This window comes from Drosophila navojoa, chromosome X (genome assembly GCF_054131105.1).
Source record: "Drosophila navojoa isolate 15081-1374.11 chromosome X, UAZ_NAV_1.0, whole genome shotgun sequence".
Lineage (NCBI taxonomy): Eukaryota > Metazoa > Arthropoda > Insecta > Diptera > Drosophilidae > Drosophila > Drosophila navojoa.
Window position 1 is genome coordinate 29393515 of NC_142895.1, and position 24713 is coordinate 29418227.

Sequence of the window (24713 nt, forward strand, 5' to 3'; positions counted from 1 at the left end):
AAAAAAAGAGAGAGAGAGAGAGAGAGAGAGAGGAGAGTAAGAACTTGAAGAAGACAAAACAAGCTAAGGGCGAAGAGCATTAAAAAGAGCGACCGAGGCCAATTGGTCGCACAGAAGCAAATAAATTGGGCTCCACCCAATGGCAAACGGCTATGGGCTCCACGGAAAAAAAGCAAACACTTGCCTGAACCACCGTGACCTACAAAGCACAATCACAGGCGCACACAGACGCACACATGCAGACAGCGTCTAGCCAATCAGAATGCGTTAAAGACATAACGGTCTGCGCACAATGCACTAGCAACCGCATCCCGATTGGCTAGCGCTCAACGCCGACGCAGACGCAACGGCGAGAGAGTTGAACGAGCTCAGCCGTTGAAAAGACAATTGCTGAATAAGAGCGCAGAGTGCAGGCAGCACGCAGTTAGAGAGCGCAAGAGCGAGAGAGCCGTTGGAAATAATGTTCACAGCTTATCATAGCAGCAACAACAGCAGCAGCAGCAGAAGCAGCGGCAGCGGCAGAGTGTTGCGGCGGCTGTTTACTGTTGCTGCCGTCGCGCCGATAGTGATGACGATGAGTGAATTTTGTGCTCGGCTCGGCTGGCGGCTGTTCTATAGGTTAACTCGCCGCTGGTGGCCACGTTAGGTGTCAGTAACACTTTAGTTCGACACGCGGACGCACCTGTTTCTTTTTTTTTTTACATATTTTGTTTGTTGGCAATCAAATCAAATAGCAACAAAAAACCAACTGCACATGGCTCATTACGAATTTGCCATCGTGTGTGTGAGTGTGTGTGCGTGTGTGGAAGTGTAATGATTCATTAATTATTATGTATTAATTATTATTAATATAATTATTATTGTTGCAATATGAATTGGGCTAAACTAAAAGGCGCCAAACAGAAACTTTTTGATTAAAAAAAAAGAAACAAACAAAAAATTAATAAATACGTTAATCAAATCAAAATTGATAGGAATAAACATTTCAAAAATCAAAAATTTCTGATACTTTTAACGGTTAACTGTGCTCCAATTAGAAATAAATAAGAGATTAAAAACAATGCTCTTGTTGCTGCTGTTGTCAAATGACAAAGCACAAAAAAGAAAAAGCGCGAAAATGTAGTCGCAAATGAATGTAATGAATTTGATTATGACCTACGCATTTATGTGTGTGTTTATCTGTGTGTGCCTAATGTTGCAATAGCTATGAAAGTCAAGAGCTAAACATCCAAACAGCAGCAACAACATCATCAACATCAATAACAACAGCAAGATCAACAATAGTCGTCATCAAGTCATCGAGTGTTAATTTGTGACTAATTTTTTGTTTTGCCTGATTATTAAATAAATCAAAATAGAGAAGAACAACAAGAGCAAGAACAACGACAACCATCAGCTGCTGCAACCGCTTGAGGCATCAGTTATCGATCCGCAGTGATAACAGCAACGGCCACATAAACTGAAATTGAAACATAAAATTCTTTAAATAGAGAGAGCGAAGCCCGCACAAGTCACTTGTCGCTCGACAAATTGGCGCCGCAAAAAAAGAGGGAAAAAACACAACAACAATAATTGTTGATTTGATTTGAATTTTGACTTTGATTCAGTTGTTGGCGCCCACACCGAATGCATTTCCATTTGCCCAGCGAGGCGGCAACAGCAACAGCAACTGCAGCAACAGCAACAACGGTCGTCAGCGACCTCAACAGCTACTATACGGGCGCAATTGCAATCGAAACAGGAGCTGTCCCGGCTGTGGCACCAGTCAGCGGCAGCGTCAGCATCAACAGCAGCAGCAGCAGCAGCAGCATCATCGACGGCGGCAATCGCAGCATGGTCACATCATCAGCGTCGCCAACGGGTACGGGCTGGTCAGCGCCAGCGGAATATAAGAGCGCCAATACAGCTGTTGCTGCTGCCACCGCCGGTGGCTCAGCCGCTGCGGCGATCATGTGCGAGGTGTTGCCGTCGAGCAGTGCCAGTGTTGGCAGCAGTTCGCCAACAGGTGGCGCCAGCAATGGCACCGCCAACAGTGCCAACAGTGGCAGTGGCAATAAAATCAATATCAACAACAACAACAACAACAACAGCAGTAGCAACAACATTAATAATAATAATAATAATAATAATAATAGTCGCAACAATAACAACAGCAATAATAGCAACAATGCAGTGCATCAAGATTTGTTATGGATGGAGCGATTTGTGCTCGAACGACAACAGGAATATCCCGGCGAATTGGGTAAGCCGCATACAAAATGTATATATATTACAAAAAAAAAAAGGAAATGAATACACTATGTATATGTATAGTGCAGCGATATTAGCTCTTTGACTCTTGGTATATATTTTTATATAAATTATGTCAGTTAATCAGATTTTGTTGATATTTTTATTAAAGCATACACTTGATGAAACCTCTCTAATTCTATATATAATATATTTTAAATAAACATTTATTTGATCTTTTTTCCAAGATATTCTTGATACTCATAAAGGAAAATAAATCTAATTCATTTTTAGCAAATTTCTTGTATTTCAAATTCTTATTGAGGGCATCTACTTTCGTTTTTACCAATTGTAACCCCAATTATTCACTATATTTATTTTCAATCTACAAGTAAACAATCTGGATAGCAATTGATTTTTTTTTTTTTTTTCTGTTAGAGAAACGTTTTTGATATTATATTAAACTATTCATATATCTGTATATAAAATTTACCAATCCGCATTTGCTTATATTGCACATTTTGCTATCGACGCTTTAGCGCGTGGCCAGGATGACATTCATAAGATATCGAAAACTTCTAAGGCTTTAGGTCTATATCGATGTTCGCTGATGAGTAAAGTGATATCAATAATTGTTATTGATATCAACGCACGAGTCTTGGCTGCTTTTTTTCTGCTGCTTATTTTTTTTTTCATTTTTACTTTTTCCTCTTCGCCTTCTACTCTTGGCGCTCTTCTTTGGTAGAATATTTCACTGAAATCCATATATGCCTGCTCATATCAATGACCCATATGAAATCTCAGAGCTTGAGAAAATCATCCTGCGTGGAATTTCGTGAAAGATTACCCTGTTCCCTATAAGACTTGGATACATTTTTGGTCATTTGCTTTTGCTTTTTTTATTATTATTTTTTATTATGATTATGACAAAGTTATGGAAAGGTAGAAGAAGATGTCACTATCAGATACCTTGCAACAATATGTATGTAAATATATAATACCCGTAATTATGGTGTTGCTCAGCTAACGGTTCTGTAGAGACACTACTGTGAAGCTGTGACCTTAGATGTCAGATACCCTGTTTGGTTGACTTTAACTAAGAGCGAATAGCTACTACAAAATTTTGTAAAACAATTTATATTTTATAATTCACTAAGCACATAGATGATATTCCGCAGCATGTTATTTATATCCAAAATAATTTCTATCGAAACAGTCGTCCAAATAGTTTACAATTCCACAAAGCTTTATATAAGGAAATTAATGAAAGATATCATAATCTAGTCTGGATAATTCACCTCACTTGTTCACTGTCCAAATGCAGCAACATTTATTCAAAGATCTGGGAGCCACTTAATTTATAGGTCGATCTGTAGAAGAGCAGAGAATTGAATTATGCGAATTTAAATAGTTGGTGGAAAGTAAATGCCGCATTGGGAGTATATATTACTAAAATTTATGGAGCTATGAAACTGTAGAATATAAGATTTTGTGCGATTTACGAGCGCAAATTTATTTTGCATGTATGTATATCTATACTGTGTGTGTGTGTGTGTTTGTACGTATCTGTGTATGTACATATGTGTGCATATACATATAGATATATATTCTGAAATGCACAATAAATAATAAATTTGCATAAACTCACAGCAATATGTATAGATGTAACACAGAAATTCTCTAGCTTAAATACAAACTATTATATGTAAACTGTATACTAATTAATTCAGTATCAAGTTCATATGCCTGCTGTTAATGCAAATAACATGAGGGATAAAGGACGAACGGATGACATTACCATAGAAGTCTACAATTTATTTATTTAAAAGTTAGAGCTAGAACTTATAAGGCAAAGCACTGCGAACTGAGGCCCTCGGCTTATATGGAATATAAAATCGCGATATTTAGTAAACTATATATATGTTTATATATGCCACTATTACTATATACTACTTATATATGTATGTATGTAGAATCAAAAATTAAAGTCAAAAATGTTTTTTAGAAATCAGCAACTTCCGCATAGATTGTTCAGGCATCGATTGACTGACTGTCAGTTGCTGCGCCAGAATGGGGCAAGGTGCCAACTGGTAACTGTTAACCGTTGGCTGGCAACTGTCGGTGTCTTTCGCAGTGACCACCCACTAATTAATTATGAAGCGCCTGGTGGAACGGTTAATGCAGATGGAAATGATTGATGGTCAAATGCTGCCGCCAAATAACTATCAATTATTCACCGTATTTTGGAGAAATTATAAATGAATCCATAAATTGAAATTTACATTTTTGTTTATTGTTTATTTTTTTTCTGATTTTATTTTGTAACTTCTATTTGATTTAATTTTATTTATCATTCTGCATTGCAGTGCGCACCAGCAATCCGTACTTCCTCTGCTCCGCCCTGCCCTCCCATTGGCGCTCGAATAAAACTCTGCCGCTGGCCTTTAAAGTTGTCGCCCTGGCGGACGTCGGCGATGGCACCTATGTGACCATCCGGGCGGGCAACGACGAGAACTGCTGTGCCGAGCTGCGCAACTACACAGCCCAGATGAAGAACGGCGTGGCCAAGTTCAACGATCTGCGCTTCGTCGGACGCAGTGGTCGAGGTGAGTTCCAAAAGCAAAGCAAGTGTGGAAAGTGCTTCTATGCTGACATATATACGGCTTAGGATTAGAAATGGAGCCGAGGCTAGCTACCTCTAGCAAGTCTTATTGTATTTTTTTTCTCTGAGATAATAGTAATTTTGATTAATACTATATATATACAGTCGAGTCTCAATAGTGTGTAGCCCGCTAAATCGAAAATCGCGATAAATCGAAAAAAGTTCTGTTCTTGAAAAAAAGTCATTCTCAATAATTATAAATCGAATTCGAAACTCTACTGTAGGTTATTATATATATTATAGACAGTATATAACCCAATTTCAATGCAGGGCAATTTATCTACACTCTGTTGAATATTTGTATTAATTTTTATATTTAATTATATTTTTATTTTAAATATTATTCATGTTAAATTTAATAAAGTTCTAAGTAGATTTAAGCAAGGACAGACTGTTTTCTGTTCTTGTATATTATTTATTTCTTATTATTATTTTTTTTCGTCAACAAGACGCAGCTCTTACTTATTGTCAATAGATTTAATATATATTTCAGTTCAATATAACAAAGTTTAGCAAAATTTCATGAGCATTGGAACGTATATCTTTTACTATAAATACCTAAATTAAAGGCTTAAGGGGTAGACTGAGTTATTTCTATAGAAAAGGCTCAAAGTCGATAAATGGAATATTTTTAAAATTTGGATTATTTTCTTAAAATTATTACTTTTAGCAGCTTAAAATGTAACCTTTTTAAAATGTTTTTGGTCTCTATCCCTATTGATTATTGATTCGGATTGTAGGCCTCTGGGTATTTGCACCATCTTAGGTAGCTCGTGTATAAATATATTTATAGACAGTAGAATCCGGCTATAACAACACTGCGTCTTTACTGGTATAGCGACGAAAATTCTGGTCCCCAGACAACTTTTATGAGCACACTCATACGGTTATAGCGACTTCCGGGTATAACGACGGTCCCTTGAGTGACCGGAATACTATAACTAGACAATTTTCGTACCTACGTCTATCATAAAAATAAAGTTTGTGCTAAAACTCAATTAAGATAATTCAGATTATTCCTTAGTATTCTATATTATATAGAACTTCACAGTGCACCCCAGTAGATTCGTAGAGCAAGATATACGTAGAGTAGGGAACTCACATTGGGTTTCTCCATTTGACACATCTCAGAGGTGTGCTTCTGCATATATACTTTATTATACTATATTTTATACTGGATATACGGAAGATTACTTAGCACTGCAATAAGATATGTGCGATTTCCCAACTCTTTAGGTTCACTTTGTAAAGGAGAGATCAGGGGGAGGAGATAACCAAACGAATATATTCCAAAGATTAATTGAACGAACAACCTGAAGAGTTGTCCAAGTACAACAAATTTTACAATATCTTATAAGGAACATAAATATGACAGATGCACTTCAACTACAATCAACTATATATATATGTTGCTTAAAGCAGCGGAAGTTCCATTGATTATCTATGCATTCTACAATATAGAGCAGACTTTTTCAAGTGTATCCAGGAAAGTAGACTGATACGCAGATATATAAATCCAATTGGATATACTCTCATCAGATCACATCCAATAAGATTAGATAGTACCTCTGGAGACATAAACCAGTTAAAAATGTCAAAAAATGCAAACAGAAAATTAAAACTTCGTCCTTTTAATGCAAGAAAGACTTGCAGTCTTTTTGTCGGGCAACGTTTAGCAAATTTCTTATTCAAGAATCCAAATTTTGGCCAAGGAACGGAAGTTGTTGCTGGGAGCGGAAGTGCTTTGATTGAGCGAGTTAAGTTTGTGGCATCCGTTGCCCAATGCGATTCTGTACTTACAATCAGCTTTGTGATTATGGTGAATGGGTCCTAACACGCAGCAAGGATCAATGTCCAGTCGTCACATTAGGCGACTGATCGTGCTGCTGCTGTTGGTGCTGCAGTTGCTGCTGCTGTTGCTGTTGCTGCTGTTGCTGCAGTTTGCGCTGGCCCCGGGGCAACATGCAACAACTCGACAACAACGACAACAACTCGGGTCGACAGTTCGCGAATTCGGCTGCAGTCGGCTTGCTCACATGAATACCTTGAGCTCAGCTGAGCTGAGCTGAGCTGAAGCTGTTCTTTGGGCGTCACGCAATGTTATAATCGATTTGAACCCACCATTATAATACATAGGGATATGGTCATGAGCTGGTACTTCAGAGTCCCATTGCATAGAATTTTGCAGAAGCAGCAGCAGCAGTTGGCTAATTAGCTGCAACTGTTGCCTGCCTGACTGCCTGCCAGACGGCCAGCGCAGGCAGCCTGCATGCCTGCCAATTGACGGCTCGTGCCGCAAGGGGCAGCTAATAATTACTGCCACAACAGCCGAGCAACGACAACGACGGCGACAACGACGGCGACGACGACGACGGGCAACAGGCATGCAAATAACAAGCTAATGATGTAAGAATATAAGCGCTGACCAAATTGTCAACGACAGCCCCAGTGTCGTTCATTTAATAGCCAAACCCAACGCCCAACGCCCAATGCCCCCACGGCCAATACAACGAGTGCCAGAGCGAGAAAGGGATATAAATTGCGAGCCAGGACATCATGCGGTGTTTTCTGATTAAATGACAAAGCTCATTTCGTCCAGCAAACAAACAACATTCAAAGTGTGTGAGCGTTTGTTCATGTATTTAAAAATATATCTGTGTGTGTTTATGAATTTTTTGTTTTAAATACAGATTTTCGGACAAGCCTGACATTGTCACGCGTCATAGATTTATTTAACTTTTTTGTTTTCTTTTTTGGACCCTCCCCTTAAATGGTTTTCAATATTTGGCCAACAACATTGTTTGATCGCAGTCTGGTAATCTGGCAATTGTTTTTGGCCTTTATTAGACCGCCTATCTGTCCGGCCATCTCTTATCAGCCCTAATCTAATATCAAAGGACAACCAACCGAAAGGATTAAAAACGGCAAATGAGTGACACGCGCCGCAGCGATTCATCGCATAAGTCGCATAAGTTTCCTCTGTGCTTCGTTAATTAAAAGGTTGAATAAAAAACAAGACAAACGAAGCTGCGATTCATTGAAGGAATGCCAACTCATCCTCGATTGTACTCCAGAATTTCCCTAATAAGTTATGCAAGTTTACTAACAAATATTTCCACGTCTTGGTGGTATTATCTATGTAATATCTTTTATTCGAACATTACTCTCCAACTGAAAAACTGAAGAATATGTATAATGTCTGTATGAATAATTATGTATAGAGAATATCTACATTCTCTTTGCAATTAAAATTAAAATTAGTCATATAAACTAAATTAAATGAATTTCATCTGCTTGGCAAATCTCAAATAGGTATATCTATTGAAAACTAAGCGTTGTGAATGGATATGACATGAGACCTGATATTTGGAATACATATGTACATACATATATCAAAACTATTGATATAAATATACGCATATGTATGTATACTAATTAATATAAATTTTAACTAATACTATCTTGGAAATTTTAATACAGATGTATTTACAAAATTATCAACTCTATTATTCATAAATTACCTTAAGACTTACAGCCATAAAATTATGTAAGGGGCCGCTTTTATTTCCAAAGGGATTACAAATGTCAGACATATATTTAACTATTGATGGAATCGCATAAAAAGGAATGTTTCATAGATTTAGAGTTGAAATTTCAAAACTAGGTCACATAGACCAATTGATAAAAGTGTTATACTTATGACCATATAATACAATAATTGGGAATAATTATACCATTTGGTGAAACATTAGTATAATACATATATAATATAGTACAATTTAAGTATTATTATTATTATTATCATCCAGGACATCATGACAAGCGACAAATAAACAGTGCAAGAAAAGGCAAATTCATTAAAATTTGGGCAAACGTTCAATATATTTAATGGTAATAATATTAAATAGTAGTTGAATGGAAATCTTTCGCAACGAACTGAAACATACTAGAGTTACCAGAGTAGGTCAGGCTGTCGCATACGTGCAGACATAAATGGACAGACTTGTACATGGCTGGGACTGGCTCCATTTTGTAATTGATCGTCTCTACCAATTACTAGAAATTTGGCTCTGATGCGTTGCGTTGCGTTGCGTTGCGTTGCGCTGTTTGGCTGGCCATTGTTCAGCTGCGGCTGATGCTGATAACTCATTTAGGTTGTTGCAGGCTTTGTTTTCCTCGCGATCGGAGCTGAGAGTGTCGAGAGTCGAGAGCGGCTGCTCATTATGATTTCTATCATTGTTATTACTATTATTATTATTTGTATTATTATTATTATGCATTATCATTTACATTGGGTCTTTAGCGGTCATAAGTAGTGCCATATTTTATCCGTACAACAAAAGGCAGACGCGTGTTCGCTTGTTGAGTTGCGGCTGATTGCCTTGGCTTCACTGCTCCAGTTTGGGCCGCCTTCTGCCTTCTGCCTTTTGCCTCCTGCTCCCAGCCTGTGTCAGGTAACACAAATGCGTCGGTGCGCTCCATTGAATAATGACAACCAAAGAGCAAGTAAAGCCAAGCTGTCTAGGAGTCTCTTTAAAAGTTTTGGTATTCAGTTTGAATTTTGTTTATTTTTTTCTTCGGATTTTCGTGTCATTATGCTTTTGGTTTTTGTTTCTTTTTTCTGGAGCAGTTTGATTAATTTGGCTTCTTATTGCGATAGATTTGACTTTCAAACGCAAGCTCAACTCGAGCTAATGAAGACATTTGAAGCCAGCGTCAACGACCACGTAGCACGCCAATAGATCTAAATGACAGGGAGTCGAGAGTGGAGAGCGCTGATTGGAGAGTCGAGAGTCGAGAGTTGAGAGCGGCGAGGACAAACGCTTTCTAACTGATGAGCACAGTTTACGGGGCATATGCGAATGGTCATAAAAACAAACAGAGTTGGGTTAATGAACTCCAATATCTCTTAGCTTAGGTCTGTCCAGCTCGTTGGCTGAACTGTCCTTAATTAAATACCATTTTGTCGAGTTGTCCAAGAGCAAGTACCACTGCCACTGCCAGCCTCTGACCTGTCTTGCGTTGCTGCTGCGTGGGTGCACCATGCACTGCCCCACTAGCCCCATGGCAGGCGGGCGGGGACTATTGCAATGGATGCGACTGAGGTTTTGCGGTTGCCAGGAAGGATTGATTTTGGCTCTGTCTACGGCACCGAATTCGACTCTCTCCTCTCACTCTCTAGCTGTTGGCTGCCCTGCAACAAAGTAAAAACAATGTTGCTTTAGTGGCTATTTAAATATATAGTATGAATGTGTGCATAAACTGGCTACCTGTGCGGCTTTCAGTCGGCAGCCCCCCTCTTGTCAGGCACTGCAAATATCTGTTCATTAACCACCGACAACAAGTCAGAGTGCTCTAGTTGAAACGCCCTGACTAGCAAATACCCTGCATCCTGCGCAGAGCTCGAGGGTATGATGTGTAAACTGCTTAACAAAATTGAGCTTACTAAACTTAAGGCTAGACAGTGTGGGAATATATTCACAATAGACTTATGCATCTAGGAGGTTCCTTTAATCGATCTATTGGCTTTTTGAGTAAAATATATCACATTTAAAGTCTCTAGCTGTATATAGAGGGAGTTAGACTGATAAATAGATATATCTTGTTGATCTTGGCGAGGCACGCCTGCTTCGGCGTGCTTACTTCATACGTATGCACTAAACCAATATACCCTGTATGCACAGCGGGTGCAGGGCATGCGAAGGGGGAATGGATTTATTAAATTTACAGTCAGAGCGCGCAGCAGAAGCGGCAATTAATGCGTATGCCATAGCCAGTCGAAAGTCGAACAGACTCCTGCGCCCGATAATCGATTACAGACTGCGGTTGGCAAATCGATAAACTTATCACCGTTCCGAGTGCAGCGTGCAGCGTGCAGCGCTTACCATTAGACCAGACGATGCGGCGCGTCGCGACACCCGCTTCGACCATAAACAGTGTAAACATGGTCAAGCCCATTCAAAGAGCACAATGTTGCCCCGTTTCGCGCGCCCAGCCGACAGGTTTCAACAATTTTATGGCGTTTGCTGTTCTTGCTGCTGCTGCTGCTGTTGTTGTTGTGCTTGTTGTTGTTGCTGTTGTTGCTGTTGCTGTTGTTTGTTTGTAGCCATAAATGCGGTGCGGGACAATCGCTTGGAGGTGGCCATCAAGGAAGGATCAACAAAATTTATGTCGAGCTCAAACAAATTGCGTCATACTAAAAAAAGAATTAGCTTAAAGTGTCAAAGTTAAAATAAGCAAGCCGATGCGGATATACCCTTGTTCACTGACAGATATGTATGTATGCGGATATAGATATCGACTTAACTATACAAAAGAGTGCAGAAAAAAAATTGATATGGCAAACCATAGGCTTTAGGTAAAGTTAAACTTAACTCATATGTAGAAAACTATAAGCATCTCGAAAATCACACTGTATAGAACTGTTTTGAATTAAGTATACATATTTACAATTCGATTATACTAGCGATTCTAAGAACTCTTTTAAAATATTATCCAAAATCAGAGATTCTTTAACAAGTGCCCAACGTAGTTGAGAATTGCAAGAGCTTATAGCGCATCGAGGGCGGTCGACAGCAGACAATTCTAAATACATTTTGGGAGGAGCTGAAAATTGATTCGGTAGCCAATTAGCTGTCTCGTAAATCAATATACGACTTTTAATACCCAATGTTTCTCTTTCGCCCTTCTCAATGTTACAGGAAAGAGCTTTACGCTAACAATTACCGTTGCAACAAGCCCGCCACAAGTTGCCACCTATGCCAAAGCCATCAAAGTGACAGTGGACGGTCCCCGGGAGCCGCGCTCCAAGATAAGTAAGTAGCACGGAATCTAACTGAAACATAAGCACTAGCCGCACAGGCGAGTCGGGCTCAGGTCACACGCTGGGTTTTGGGTCTTAGGCCGCATTAGACAAGTGTCTAATTGATGTAACTGGCTTAAGCCATATCGGCCAATTGCACACAATGCTAATCACTCATAATCCTCGTGGAAGTCGAGAGATTAACTTCAGCCTTCTGCCCTCAGGCTTCTGCCTTCTGTTGCATGCCGTCAAAATATTTGCGTCAGATTTTGACTTGAAAATTGCTCGCAATGCGAGATCTTGTAAAGAGAGCGCCGCCATTTTATTTCGAAGACCCTCTTTTTTTTGGAAGGTGTTTGAAAAGTGCAGCCGGTTTGCCAACACACAGATGGACACAGGCAGATAGACGTACGTAGGTATGTACATACGTATATGTATATCTCAACTCAAGTCATCTGAACTCAGCTCAACTAAACTGAACTGAACTGAACTGGGCTGAGTTGAGCTGAACTGAACTGAACTGCATTGCTTCCTACGGTTTCTGAAAATATTGCGGTTTTCAAAGAAAAACCTTTTTGCAAAGGCGGCAACGATGTCGTATTGAGTGTGTGTTTTCTCTCTCTCTCTCTCCCTCTCTCTCTCTCTCTCTTTAGTTTTGTGTAATGCATATGCGAGTATGAATTAATTTTTTCTTATTTTAATATTAATTTTTTTTGTTAATGCATTTTTAGGTCTTCACTGGCAATACGTACTCTACATACGAGTTAACTTAAGTATATGCATTATAAAATATGCTGCGGCTTTACCTTGAGTATGTGTTCATTCCATACGAACGAACGAGCGAGGGTGGAATGAGAAGTTAGGCGGTAGTGTTACAATAAGGATGCATCAGTAAATTGTTTAAATACGAAATTTTCCTCTAGAAGCGATATTGCTTCTATAGATAAGACATGTGAGCTGTGCTCGGTATAGTATTGCTGCGTCTTTAGCTCCTATAAATTTCATACTCTGCTACAGGCTAGCGCACTATAAGACTTTAAGGTCTATCAACTAGACTGACAGGCAGGGCGACTTGACAATCGAAATATTAATTATGAATTCGAAGTCTTATGTCACAGCGATTTATGTTCAGATATCACATAAACTAAGAAACCTAACTTTTGACTGCTCAAACTAGCCCTATGTCCTAAAGGTGCTAACGACGACTGGTGGTGATGTCGAGAGGCATAGCCTGCCACATTGTTGTTAACTGAAGTGTTGCCAATGTGCGAATCATTCGCAGACATCGCTGATCTTCGGTAGTTATCATGATGATTGATCGACTGGACTTGACCCATAGTAATGCCAGAATAAATCTTGTGACCTCAATGAGATGACAGATCTAAATAATTGCTCAGATGACTGAAATTGTTTCGAATTACTAATCCATGTATTGTTAAATGCATCAAATATCAATATATATAACATATGCAAATTCTCTTGCCGTATTGTGCAGGTTCAACCGGCGGTCCGCAGTATCGTGCTCTCGGCCTGGGCCAGCGACCATTTATAGACGGCTTCCCGAAAACATTTCACGAGCTGGAAACGCTGCGACACTCGGCAAAGGTTGCGGCTGCTACAACGGCAGCGGCGGCTGCTGCGGTGTCGGTTGCATCGGCTGGCAACGCGCTGACCACAAACGCGAGCATTGCCCAGCAATTGGGTAGCAATTACTCATCGTCAAATAGTACAATAAATTCGGATTGCCAGGGCTACAAGCCTAACGCACCACAAATTCAAGGTAAGACATGGTATAGACCCAAAGAGCCGACCCACTCCCCAAACCAAGTTTCCACTCTCAAGGAATTTCTTTTTAATGAACGTAACGAGTCTTAATGCTGACTGCATTTGCTTCCGTGACAATGTGTTACTGTGATGCCTGCGTGCGTGTGTGTTTGTGTATGTGTGTGTGTTTGTGTGCGTGTGCGTGCACTTTATTAGATGGTCAAGAATTTGGTCGATTCGACTGGCACCAGGCGGCCTAAACGTTTTAATTGAGTTAACGAACGGCCGGTCGCAGACGCAATCTCAGTCTCGATTTATTTTTAGTATTTATTACTTATCTTTTAACATAATGCCGCTAATTTATTTATTTTCCTCCACGAAACTTAAAAATAGTTCAACCCCGTTGATATCGATCATTGTCGCTAGGGCCTCGCCTCTCGCCCTACCTTGCATTGCCGTGCCTCCACTACATAGAGTATAACTATGCTATAATGGTGCTTTCATTTAAATAGTTGAGTCTGTGCCAGAGAACTGAGATTGCGCTTTATACTAGGTATACAGCGACGCGCGCAGGTATTACCCAGCGCAACTCGACTATTCAAATACTTTGTACTCATTATAATAGTCATTTGGAAAACAACCCTATCTACTCTAGTCTCTGGTTTCATTTGAGTCATCCACGAATATCGATACCATTTAAGCGGGAGGAGTTATCGATCACTTGACCTAAATTCGATCTACATGAGCTAGACTACATAAGTAGATATTTTCTTTCCCCTAATAGAGACGCAAACTGACTTGAGATGTCGATTGAAATAAAGCTTTAAGCCATATATCGATACATACTGCCAATCGATATCATAAAGGTAGTTGATCTCTTTACCACAACTAAGAGTATAATGCTGGAACCTATAGACTCTTGATTTTATGAGCTACAGAAAAGCTTTAAGTAGACTATAGCTTTAAATGTTTGTTAATACTAAGAAAACGCGACAATTTACATCTTATCTTGCTATAGTAGATAGGATTCGCATATGAAGTAGCTGGAATTGGAAGCAAGCCTCTCTAGTCAGAGCATGCTGGCATACATATACATACATATATACATACATATGTATTGAATAAGACAAAGGCACGCCGTCAAAGATGTTGCGTACTAACCTTAAGCTTTAAGGCATATACATATATGACATATATGCTTGCCTATGTATGTGTTTGTGTATGGGTGTCAATGTGTACCAAGATGTGATAGATCAGAGTGCAGAGGGTATGTAAATATACGCTGATTCCAGAGCCGCATCAACCTAAAATGAGGCAAAATTATTGCTATTTAACAAAAGTTGAGCAACTGGCTCACAGAGTGGGGAGCTGAGAGAAGCTGGGGAGCTCGGGACTGGGGACTGGGGACTGGACCGGCACTGGTTATGGGTATGGAGGGCTGAGTCATTGTGGTATGAGTCAGGGGCTAGTTGAAACCTAGACGAATGTGAAACAGAAACTCTGATACGGCGACTAAGTGTTGCTTATGCTAATTAATTTATGATATTTTTTTTTCTTTTTGCATTTTGTGTGCCACCAAAAGAGAATCGCGTCGAGACGCGGCTCATCGAACTGCCCAATTACAATAAATATGTATGTACGATGCGAATAAAGTGACACATCGATATCGCCGTCGTCGTTGTTGCCTGTTAATTGTCGAAAATAACAACAACAACAACAACAACAACAACAACAGCATTCGTGGGGCATTTGGCAGTGCAATCGATTTCGTTATGTTTGCTTGCTAAAGTAAGCCAAAACCGGAAATGCCCCAAACGTAGACTTAAAATCCCACAGCGCGTTTTTGGCCAACGCTTCGTGGTTGATGTATACAATATGCACATATACCAGCATACATACATACATTAATATACTATGCATATACAAGTATATACATATGTATATATGTATGTACATTCTGGCTTTTGTTACTGTGAAAAGGCTAAGCCATTAATATTTTAATGTGGCGCTTAAATTGTTAATTTACGCATATTGATAGCTTCGCTAAAATCGCTGAGCTTTTTTTGTTAACGGAAATCAGTGGGAAATTCCACGAAACGAAACGAATCTATTGGAAACCAAAATGATGAATTATAATAGTTTAAACTGGCCTTACAATTGATATCGATAATCGCAAATGATATGATAGAAATTTTAGCTACATATATGTGTACATAACTATATATGTATGTACATGTATGTATACACATTTGTTTGACATAAATGAATATAACATGCAGTTAAAATGTCTACATAAGTAAATATTTTCCGATTTTCCCTGATCTATTGAACGCGCCAGGTAATTATAGGTCTAACTGTGAAGATCCCCTGGATTTGGACGATTTAAAGCTCTCGAATATAGCTGTATATTCAATTTAATTTTCAAATATGTGGGTTTCGTTGATTTGCCCCGCCCTTCAGGGGAGATTCAATTATACATAATTTGTATTAAACCGATACAAGAGGTCAACAGCAACTTGGTTGTTAGCATAATGTTGATGCCACAAAGAGTTTTGGTAGATAACGCCTCCAAAATAGCGTATTATTTGTTGGCCCCAAATTGGGGTAGATATGTATATGTATGTGTCATTTTTCGGTCGATCTATAAAGAATCTTAACAATACCTCAGGTGCCAAACGAAAAACGCTTTGGTCGAAAGTGCACGACTGGTAAATACCCTGTGCCCAGCTGAAAAGCCCTTGTTTTTATCTAAATCTACATACATGCATATGTATACATATATAGACACATATATACTCACATACAGATGGCTTATTCAGCGTCTACGGCTGCTATTCAAGCCACCCTCTTCACTATGGAAATTGATGATTGAATAAGTTCGGTTTACGTGTAGAGTTTTCGGAGCATAAAAATTACATCTAACGAAACTTGGAGCTAAAGTTTCTTCTAAGTCATCGAACACACTATGACTATGACAACACAGCCCTCCTGTTGCCCTTGACGTATATTAGCACAAAAATAAAAGTCTTACGCATTTTCAATGGAAACTCCCCCAAAAAATTGAGAATCGAAAGAACGGAATATTCGAAAGACTCTCTGAGCGGACCTCTTACAGTATTCCTTCAAAAAACTCTCAAAAAGAACACAAAGTTTAAATTTATAATATAAATTGCAAATAATATAAAAAAATTTTTGTTTATTATTATCAGTAAATCTTATTGTCTTACATTCAGTGTTCATCGCCGTACTATTTCCATGAGCACATCTATATTCAGTATATATGTATAGTTCTCAAAATATTTTATCAGCTCATGATAGTACATATATGTATGTATGCATAGCTTATATATGTTATACGTAGTGGAAAATTATCTTGAGCATAGTTTTCACAGACCCATATACACAGTAGATTTGTATAGAACCGCAACAGATAAGGATATTCCAAGTCAGCTTTACAAATCTTTCTTTGTTTATGTCGTTTCTTAGAGTTTTAAATGAATATATATTTATAACCAACTTTAAAATATAGCACTGGCAACTGGGGACTTCAAGTGTGCTTGTGTATGCATTTAATTTAGTTTGAAGCAATTGAATGGCTTCATGCTTGGCATTTTTTTGTTCTTGATGCTGGCCGAATGCGTGGAATATGTAAATGCACATCTGTTTGGATTTCCAGATCGATGGGTCGAGCGGCGTGCTGGAGTTTAGCACTTATTTGGAGCTTTTTTTTTTTAAACTTTATTTTAGTTTTTGCCGAGTGTGTGTGCCCAAGCCACAAATCAATCCAAATGCGGTTGCGCAGCTGTTGGCTATGGCCGAGGCAACACCAACACTAACACCAACACCAACACCAGCAACAACAGCAACAACATCCAACATTGAAATGCAAATTGCAAACTGCAAACTGCAAACTGCAAACTGCAAACTGCAAACTGCATGCTGTAAGATGAACATCCAGAAATGCGTGCCGTGTATTGTGTGCTGGGTAACAGTAAAGGCGAAAGAGCAACGGCAACAGCGAGAGCAACGCATGCAAAAACAACAAAAATGTCAACCATCGCACATTGAAATGAAATCTTTTTGGCCCATAAAACGCCAACTGTGGCCAAGTTGGTTCGCCACCAAAACCCAAACCCAAACACAAACCCAAGCCCGGACCCAAACCGCAAATTCACTTCCGTTTCGTGCCGTTTGTTGTTTACAGCAACGTTGCACAGCAAAGTTGCTGGCACTTTTTTTTCTTCTTTTTGTTTTTGTTTTTTTCACCATCCGCCATTTTGCACGAAGCCCGAAGAGGAGACTAAGCAGTGCCGTGGAGCCACTTTAATTAACAGCAATGGCACTTAGCCACCACCTGGCGGGTAGCTGGTCGCTGCTCGCTGGTCGCTAGGCACTTGTGTTTCGTGTCTGGAAGCTCCGCTCTGCTCTGCTCTGCTCTGCTCTGCTCAGCTCTTCTCTTGTCTGCTCCTTAATGAGCTACAAGATGGCGCTGACAAACGAAAGCTGTGAGAACCTGAAACGGGGTCGCTGCCAATCCGAGCCCGAGACCGAGCCCGAGCCCTGGGCCGGAGCTTGAACTGCTGCCCAATGCCCTGCTGACGGCGATTATTGGCCAACTGTGGTTTTATAATCAGCTCGCCGAGTCTCTTCTTCTTCCCCTTCCTCTTCCTCTGGCACTTCCTTATGCTTGATTGCACTCGAAGCGGATATGAAGAATATGGCCAAGGAAAATCGCAGATATCCGGCCAGCCAAACGAATTACTCATTGATTTGCGCAACTTACGCCTCGACGAATAGCTCCGACTGCAAGTAACGAGGGAACGTGTTAATATCTTAAATTAATATTGAAGAAAGCGAGACTCTTTCAATGTAGACCTGTGATAGGTGAGAAAGGCTTTTGAGAGGAATGCTGCTAAATGAGAGACACTGGCCGTAAGCCTAGCCTATAGAAGTCATATGATTTATTATAAACTCAAGTAATGAAAATTAACCTCATCGCGAGATTCCTTAGAGTAAACGTTTTTATAGCAGTGGAACTAAATAAGCAAGAATCAGTCCATACTTTTCATCGATTTTAATATAAAGTTCATATTTAATCCCATGACGTCAATGCCAAATACATATTTAAAAAAAAGTATATATTATATTGTCTATAAGATATCGACTTTTAAGAAATATATATTTTTAATATGGTCTGCGTATTTCGTTAATTTTACTTTAACTGACAGGAACTCTCCATATACAGACTAGAATATACACCATAACCCTGATAGACTTATATATGATAAGAGTTGAACTTTTCCTTTCGAGAATGCCAATGGTAATATCTGCTAAAGTGAGCTATTTATATAAATAAATACATAACAAATCGCGTTCTGAAATGTCCACGTCCACGCCTTTGGTTGTTTGGAAAAAAATAAAAATATCTTTATAAATAATCCCAATCCCGCGTGAAAGTGAATTGAGGATATCTCAAACACAATTCATTATCAATTTAACATTCTTATAGTGGATATATCTATGCCCATGGAAAACCATATTTTGTAATGTCTTAGAGCTAGAAAATATTCGAAATTCAAACTGTTTCACTTTATACATCTGACACATTTGACTATGCTTAAATTATGTATTCAAGTACATACATATATTATGATATTGTAGTATATGAATTTCTCCGCGCGTGCCTATTATAGGGAAGGCCAATCCAATTGCATTGCGTATACACAGCGAGGCCGCAATTATACTCAATGCAAGTGACATTAATGGAGGCTCTAACCAAGGAGCAAATAGCGTAAAATGCGTGTACTTGCCCCTGCCACTTACCCCTTGCCACTTGCCCCTTCCCGTGGCACTAGCTTTCCTGCACGTGCCTGGCCGAGAGGCCTGGGTGAGGGCAGCTTGTCCTTAGCCAAAGTCATTACTCGTTATGCGTCCCAGACAGTTTCGCTTCATTGCATCTCCCCGGCGAGCCGTTGCGGTAGTTGGGTTGGGCCCTCTGATTGCCTCGGCTTTTGTGCCAGCAATGCAATTTGCGCCTTAATTGAAACAATAAAATGTGATAAGTGCCGGGTGAAAAGTTTCTCGTATGCAATTTTCTTAGCCCACTCCCCCCGCTCCATTCAGGCCAAAATACACACATCAACTGCACAGAAGTCGGGAATGGGACTGGGACTGGGAATGGGAATGACACGAAGATTGCAAATTGCAAATGGGCCGACCATTGCGAGTGGCCCTTCAACAGGTCAAATGAATGAAATCAAGTGTAATTACTCAAATCAATTATTTATCAAATAAACTCAAATACTTTTACTACATTTACATTTGTATTTTTACTACATTATTGCATTACGTATTCATAAACAAAATATATTATATATCAAAAAATCAGAGCTACGGAAACCGTGATAAAAGTAAATCGAAGCTAATTTCAATTGAAATGAGGTCAAGAGTCGAATATTAAAATTCCTATTATATTTGAGATAAAGCTACTATAGTATATACTCGTATAGAACAGTCCGGGATAAAAGTTTAAGGTAGTATATAGAGTGATGAATAATTAATGATATTTATTTATTTCGTTTACTTACTCAATACTGGCCGACTTTTGACAAATGGTTTCCAATATATGATAGTAAATAATATATATAGTATAAAGAGTTTATTAAGTATATAAAGTATATATACCTTCGATTAGAGCCTTGAGAAAATTGTATCTTCTTCAATGTCTACGGCTGTATCTATGTATATTGTATCTATTACTAGATATACAAGTGTATCCTATTACATATATACTGTATCTTTAAATATATCTTTTCTGTATCTACAATCGATTTAGGCTTAGATCAACACGGTCCAGTTTCTTCCTTCAGTCTTTGTTCATACATGAAGTATCAACTCGTCAATCTTTCTAAGGCCATCTGTATACACAGGTAGTCTTGTTTAGGTGAATAGACTAAAGATTGACCTATATTCAAAAATATTCAAAATTTAAATCAATCAAAGCATTTCCGAATAAAATATGTACAACGAATCCACTTAGCATAGGTGTAAGCGCCTAAATATTTGATAAGAGGGGTTTATCTTAGATCATATAATATACATAGATAGACAGATATATAAATGTATATTGTGTTAGCTAGCCCGATCCCAAATATGGGAAGCTCGGGCAAGCCTTGTGTTCTGGCTTTAAGCAAAGTTCCGTCGTGTTGTTGTTGTCAGGTGTAATTAGTAGAATTATTTGCTTTCATTGTATTAGTAGATTAGGCAGGTAATAATTGCGAATAGTTGACTTCGCACGGGCGGGCGCTGCTCACGGACTCGTGCCCTGTGCCTAATGAATTTGATTAATTAAAAGGCATATTTGGCCCAGCTCCTTTGGCTGGCTCATGGGATACTTAAAGTTCTGTTTCTTTTCCTTTTGCTGGGCCCGCTGGCTTACGTAATTAATCAAAATATGCGCGCGACGTTGTGTCAAATATCACTGATGAGGCAGAGGCAGAGGCAGAAGCAGAGGCAGAGGCAGGATAGCAGGATGGCAGCGAGCCAGGGGATGGGTGGCGACCACCCGCTGCTTTGTCGTAGTTGCCCTGGGCATGCCTTGGAATTTTCTTTTGCTCTGCCAATTTGTTAACCCCTTGGCCATGTCGCCAGGGGTGAAGGGCGCACACACACGTGGGTCGCGCCGCGTCGACGTATATGAAATTATTTTTCAATTATCCATTCCGCCTGTCGCCAGCCACGCCCACGCATGTTTGTGACAAGTGCAGCTGTGCGCCGGGACATGGGGATCGAGTGGAAGTGGGGAGTGGGGAGTGGGGAATGCTCTCCAGATGGGGGCTAGCTTATAAATTGGCTTTTTGTCAACTTGCTCAGCTCGCTGCTAACCAACTATTTCTCTTGCAGAAACCGATCTGATAGGCGCCGCTGAGTGGACGGGCTCGGCCAGCTCCGGTGCTAACATCGCGTATCCGGTGGGCGTCGGAGTGGGCGTGCCCTATCATCATGCCCACCACACCCACTCGCACTCGCACTCGCACTCGCATTCGCATTCGCATAGCCACGCGGCGCACCACCATCACCACCTGCAGCATCAGGTGGCGCTCCCACCCCCACCCCCGCCTCCGGCTGCTGCTCCGGTGCCAGTGCCGGTGCCGGTGGGGACGGCGTCGGCCATGAACCACTATAGCAGCGCCATGGGCGGCTACGAGACAACCACGCTGGACGCGGCCAACTACCACATATCGACGGTGCTTCCCGAGATGCACGGCTTCTCCGCCGACCCGTATCAGACGGCCGCGGCCAGTGGCTACTGTGGCACCAGCTCCAAGTCAGATCTAGAGACGCTCAACGCCAGCTACGGAGCGACGCCCACGGCCTACAACAATGCGGCGGCCTGGTCGAATGGCTACAACAACTACCAATACGGCAGTTGCTCAGCAACGGCGGCCCAATACGGCGGAGCCGCTGGCCATGCCACGGCGCCGCCGCCTCCTGTCGTGCTATATCCACAACTCTACTCAACGGTCAACCAGAACCAGATACATCTGCACTTGCACAGCAGCGAGAAGCTGGAGCAGTACCTGGCCACGGACCAGCAGCTGACGATCAGCTCGCTGGCCAGCAATCGCTCCAGCATCGAGATTGGCTTGGGCACTGGCCTCAGCGGCGGCGTATCGCTCGGCGAACAGGACCAGCAGGCGGCCGTTGCCATTGCCGAGCAGGCGGCCGAGGGCGCCAGCCAGAACAATTATCATTTGCATCATCATCATCATCAAGAGCAGCAGCAGCAGCAGCAGCAGCAGCTCGAGGCGCAGCGGCAGCTGGAGGCACAGCACCAGCAACAGCAACAACAACAACAACAGCACCAGCAACAGCAGCAGCAGCATCCAAACGATGTGAGCAATGAGGCGGCACGCGAAGAGGATGTCGGCGATATGACGCAAGTCTGGCGTCCCTATTGACCCGATCTGATGGCAGGGCCACTCCAAAGAACACGCGCCTTTCTGCACATAGAACTGAACTGAAAACCAAAATGAAAATCAAATTTGTGCGTGTATATTTTCTACTCTTCTTCTTCTTCTTTATGTTTTTATCTTGCCTATGATATTTAGCACGATGCAGAAATCATCTGAACATATTCGAATATCAAATATGAACTTAAAATTTTTTTTTTTTTTTTTTTAACATACATAGATCGATAAGAACTGTAAATAGTTTCCATATAAATAAATATATAATAATTGTATGTATTGGTATGGCGCACTAAACATTTATACTAAATTCTTAGTATGTACAACTAAACTCTTAAGTATTTTTTTTTTATAGGCTTAAGTGTAGATTAGTTGCGTCATGTGGCAGAGAAATGTCCGATGCGATTTTTGTTATTTTGTGTAAGTGACGCCGAAGCAACGATGGAAGACTATTAATAAAGTTATCGTATTTATTTAAAATAAAAGAAATGCAAGAAAGAAGCACACAATTTATTAAGCAACAGTCCCAGAGCCAGGCCCCCTCTCTTGCCTCATGGGGGGGGGGGGGGGGGGGGGGGGGGGGGGGGGGGGGCCAGGGAGAAAAACAAAGCACAAAGCCTAACCACACTCGAATGGAAAACAAAGAGGTAAAAATACAACTATAACTACAGTTAATTATGCACATGCATTAAACAACAACAATAGCTATAATAATAACAACATAGAAAAACATCAGCAACAATTGCGAAAATCATGAATTTTATCCGAAGCCTTAAGAGTGAGTGTTAATAAATTATGATTCAAGCCAGAGCGAAACACACACATACTGACACACTCTTAGCCACTTAGATTTGGGCTACCAACTACAGTTCCCTTGCTTGGCTTAGCTCCCTAACTCCAGCTTCATGGATCATCATGGGTCGTGCAATGTGTTTTTTTTTTCTCTCTCTGTGTTTCTGCGGTTTTGCCATAGCATAAATAAATTGAACACCCCGCCGCGGTTGCTACATCCGAAAGATGCAAAATCATAGCCCCCTCCTCACACGCCCCTTCTCATATGAGGACTGTTTGTGCCAAATGCAACAAAAGCTGAGCTGCAAATCAAGCCGGTGCAGTCAATTGTTAAATTGCAAAAGGCAATGCCATTGTCGGCGTCAAAACTATGCGAAGCCCCCCCTATATCGGATTAAGAAACTGTGGAAACTCTAGACAGTGCGAAATGCCCAATACCAGGTAGTGCTTGCTTGCTTGCTCGCTCCCTGCCTGACGGCCTGACGGCCTGGCTGGCTGGTCTGACTGCCGGCAAAGAAAGTAAGCCGAGCGTTAAAGATGCCGACGAACGACAATCGAGCGATCGAACGATCGAACGATCGAAGCATGCGCCCCCGAAAAGGGGCAAGCAGACAACAAGAAGCCTGACACACGCCTGGCTCAAGATTCAGTTGCAGCTGCAGGCGGGCAGCAGCCTCAGCTTCAGCCTCAGCCCTAGTCTCGGCTTGGCTCGGCTCGACTCGATTCGAGCCGTAGCTCAGCCCTTTGGCTCCAGGTTTTTAGAACGTGCACGTAAATGATCTGGCTGATCGTCAGTTTCATCGCTTGTCGCTTATACGAGTGCCCGAGTACATTCAATCAGCTTGCGGTGGCAGCGACTCAAGGCCCAGCGCAGAACTTTGTCAGCAGTTTATGATGTGCGACTTGAATTACCATCCGAAGTGGCTCGAATGCTCCAGGTCCAGGCTCAGACACTAGGCTATTGTTCGCAGTGGCTAATTAACTTTCAGCCGGGACTAAGACTCTGCTACAAGCATTGCCAGCCAGTCAGCCAGCCAGTCAGTCAGTCAGCCAGCCAGTCACTTAGTCAGTTAGCCAGTTAGCCAGTGTCTCGGCCAGTCAGCTGAGCTGAGCTTAGCTCGAAACTTGTGCGGTCTCATTGCCAGCTAGCCAGCTAGCCAGCTAGTCAGCTACCGTATTATTTAAGTAATATGGTCTCCGACTGGGTGGTCCCGTCACAATTTTGAACACAACTCGCAGTATAACGCATATTGATGTCCATGGGGCAAGAGCCATGTTTTTGAGTCAGCATAGTTTCTGGAATTCAGGTCTGGAATTCGCGATTAGAAGAAACCATAAATTTGCTGGACTTAAGCACAAAACAAATCAAGTTGACACTTTTGAAAAGCTTTCTCTAAAATATGTATTTATTTATTTTTTTTTTATAATATAAAACTAAAAATTTTCGTTCTTTTAAAACTAGACTCCAAACAGAAAATCTGAGAATCCAAGTGTT

The 24713-nt window shown here is 40.8% G+C and overlaps 1 protein-coding gene and 2 long non-coding RNA genes across 3 annotated transcripts in view; 2 read left to right on the plus strand and 1 right to left on the minus strand.

The window, feature by feature from the left end:
• Nucleotides 1–24713, minus strand: part of LOC149090799 (uncharacterized) — a 168342-nt gene that overhangs the window by 34480 nt on the left and 109149 nt on the right. The gene's annotated exons all lie outside the window — the stretch shown is intronic.
• On the plus strand, nt 1009–22715 carry lz (lozenge). The gene is made up of 5 exons (XM_018107294.3): nt 1009–2242; nt 4596–4835; nt 11593–11706; nt 13189–13473; nt 21360–22715. The coding sequence occupies exons 1-5, from the start codon at nt 1627–1629 to the stop codon at nt 22415–22417; spliced, it is 2313 nt and encodes a 770-aa protein (XP_017962783.1). The 5' UTR covers nt 1009–1626; the 3' UTR covers nt 22418–22715.
• Nucleotides 10518–11099, plus strand: LOC149090800 (uncharacterized). Its single transcript, XR_016197558.1, has 2 exons — nt 10518–10946; nt 10998–11099. It is a non-coding gene; the product is annotated as an uncharacterized LOC149090800 (long non-coding RNA).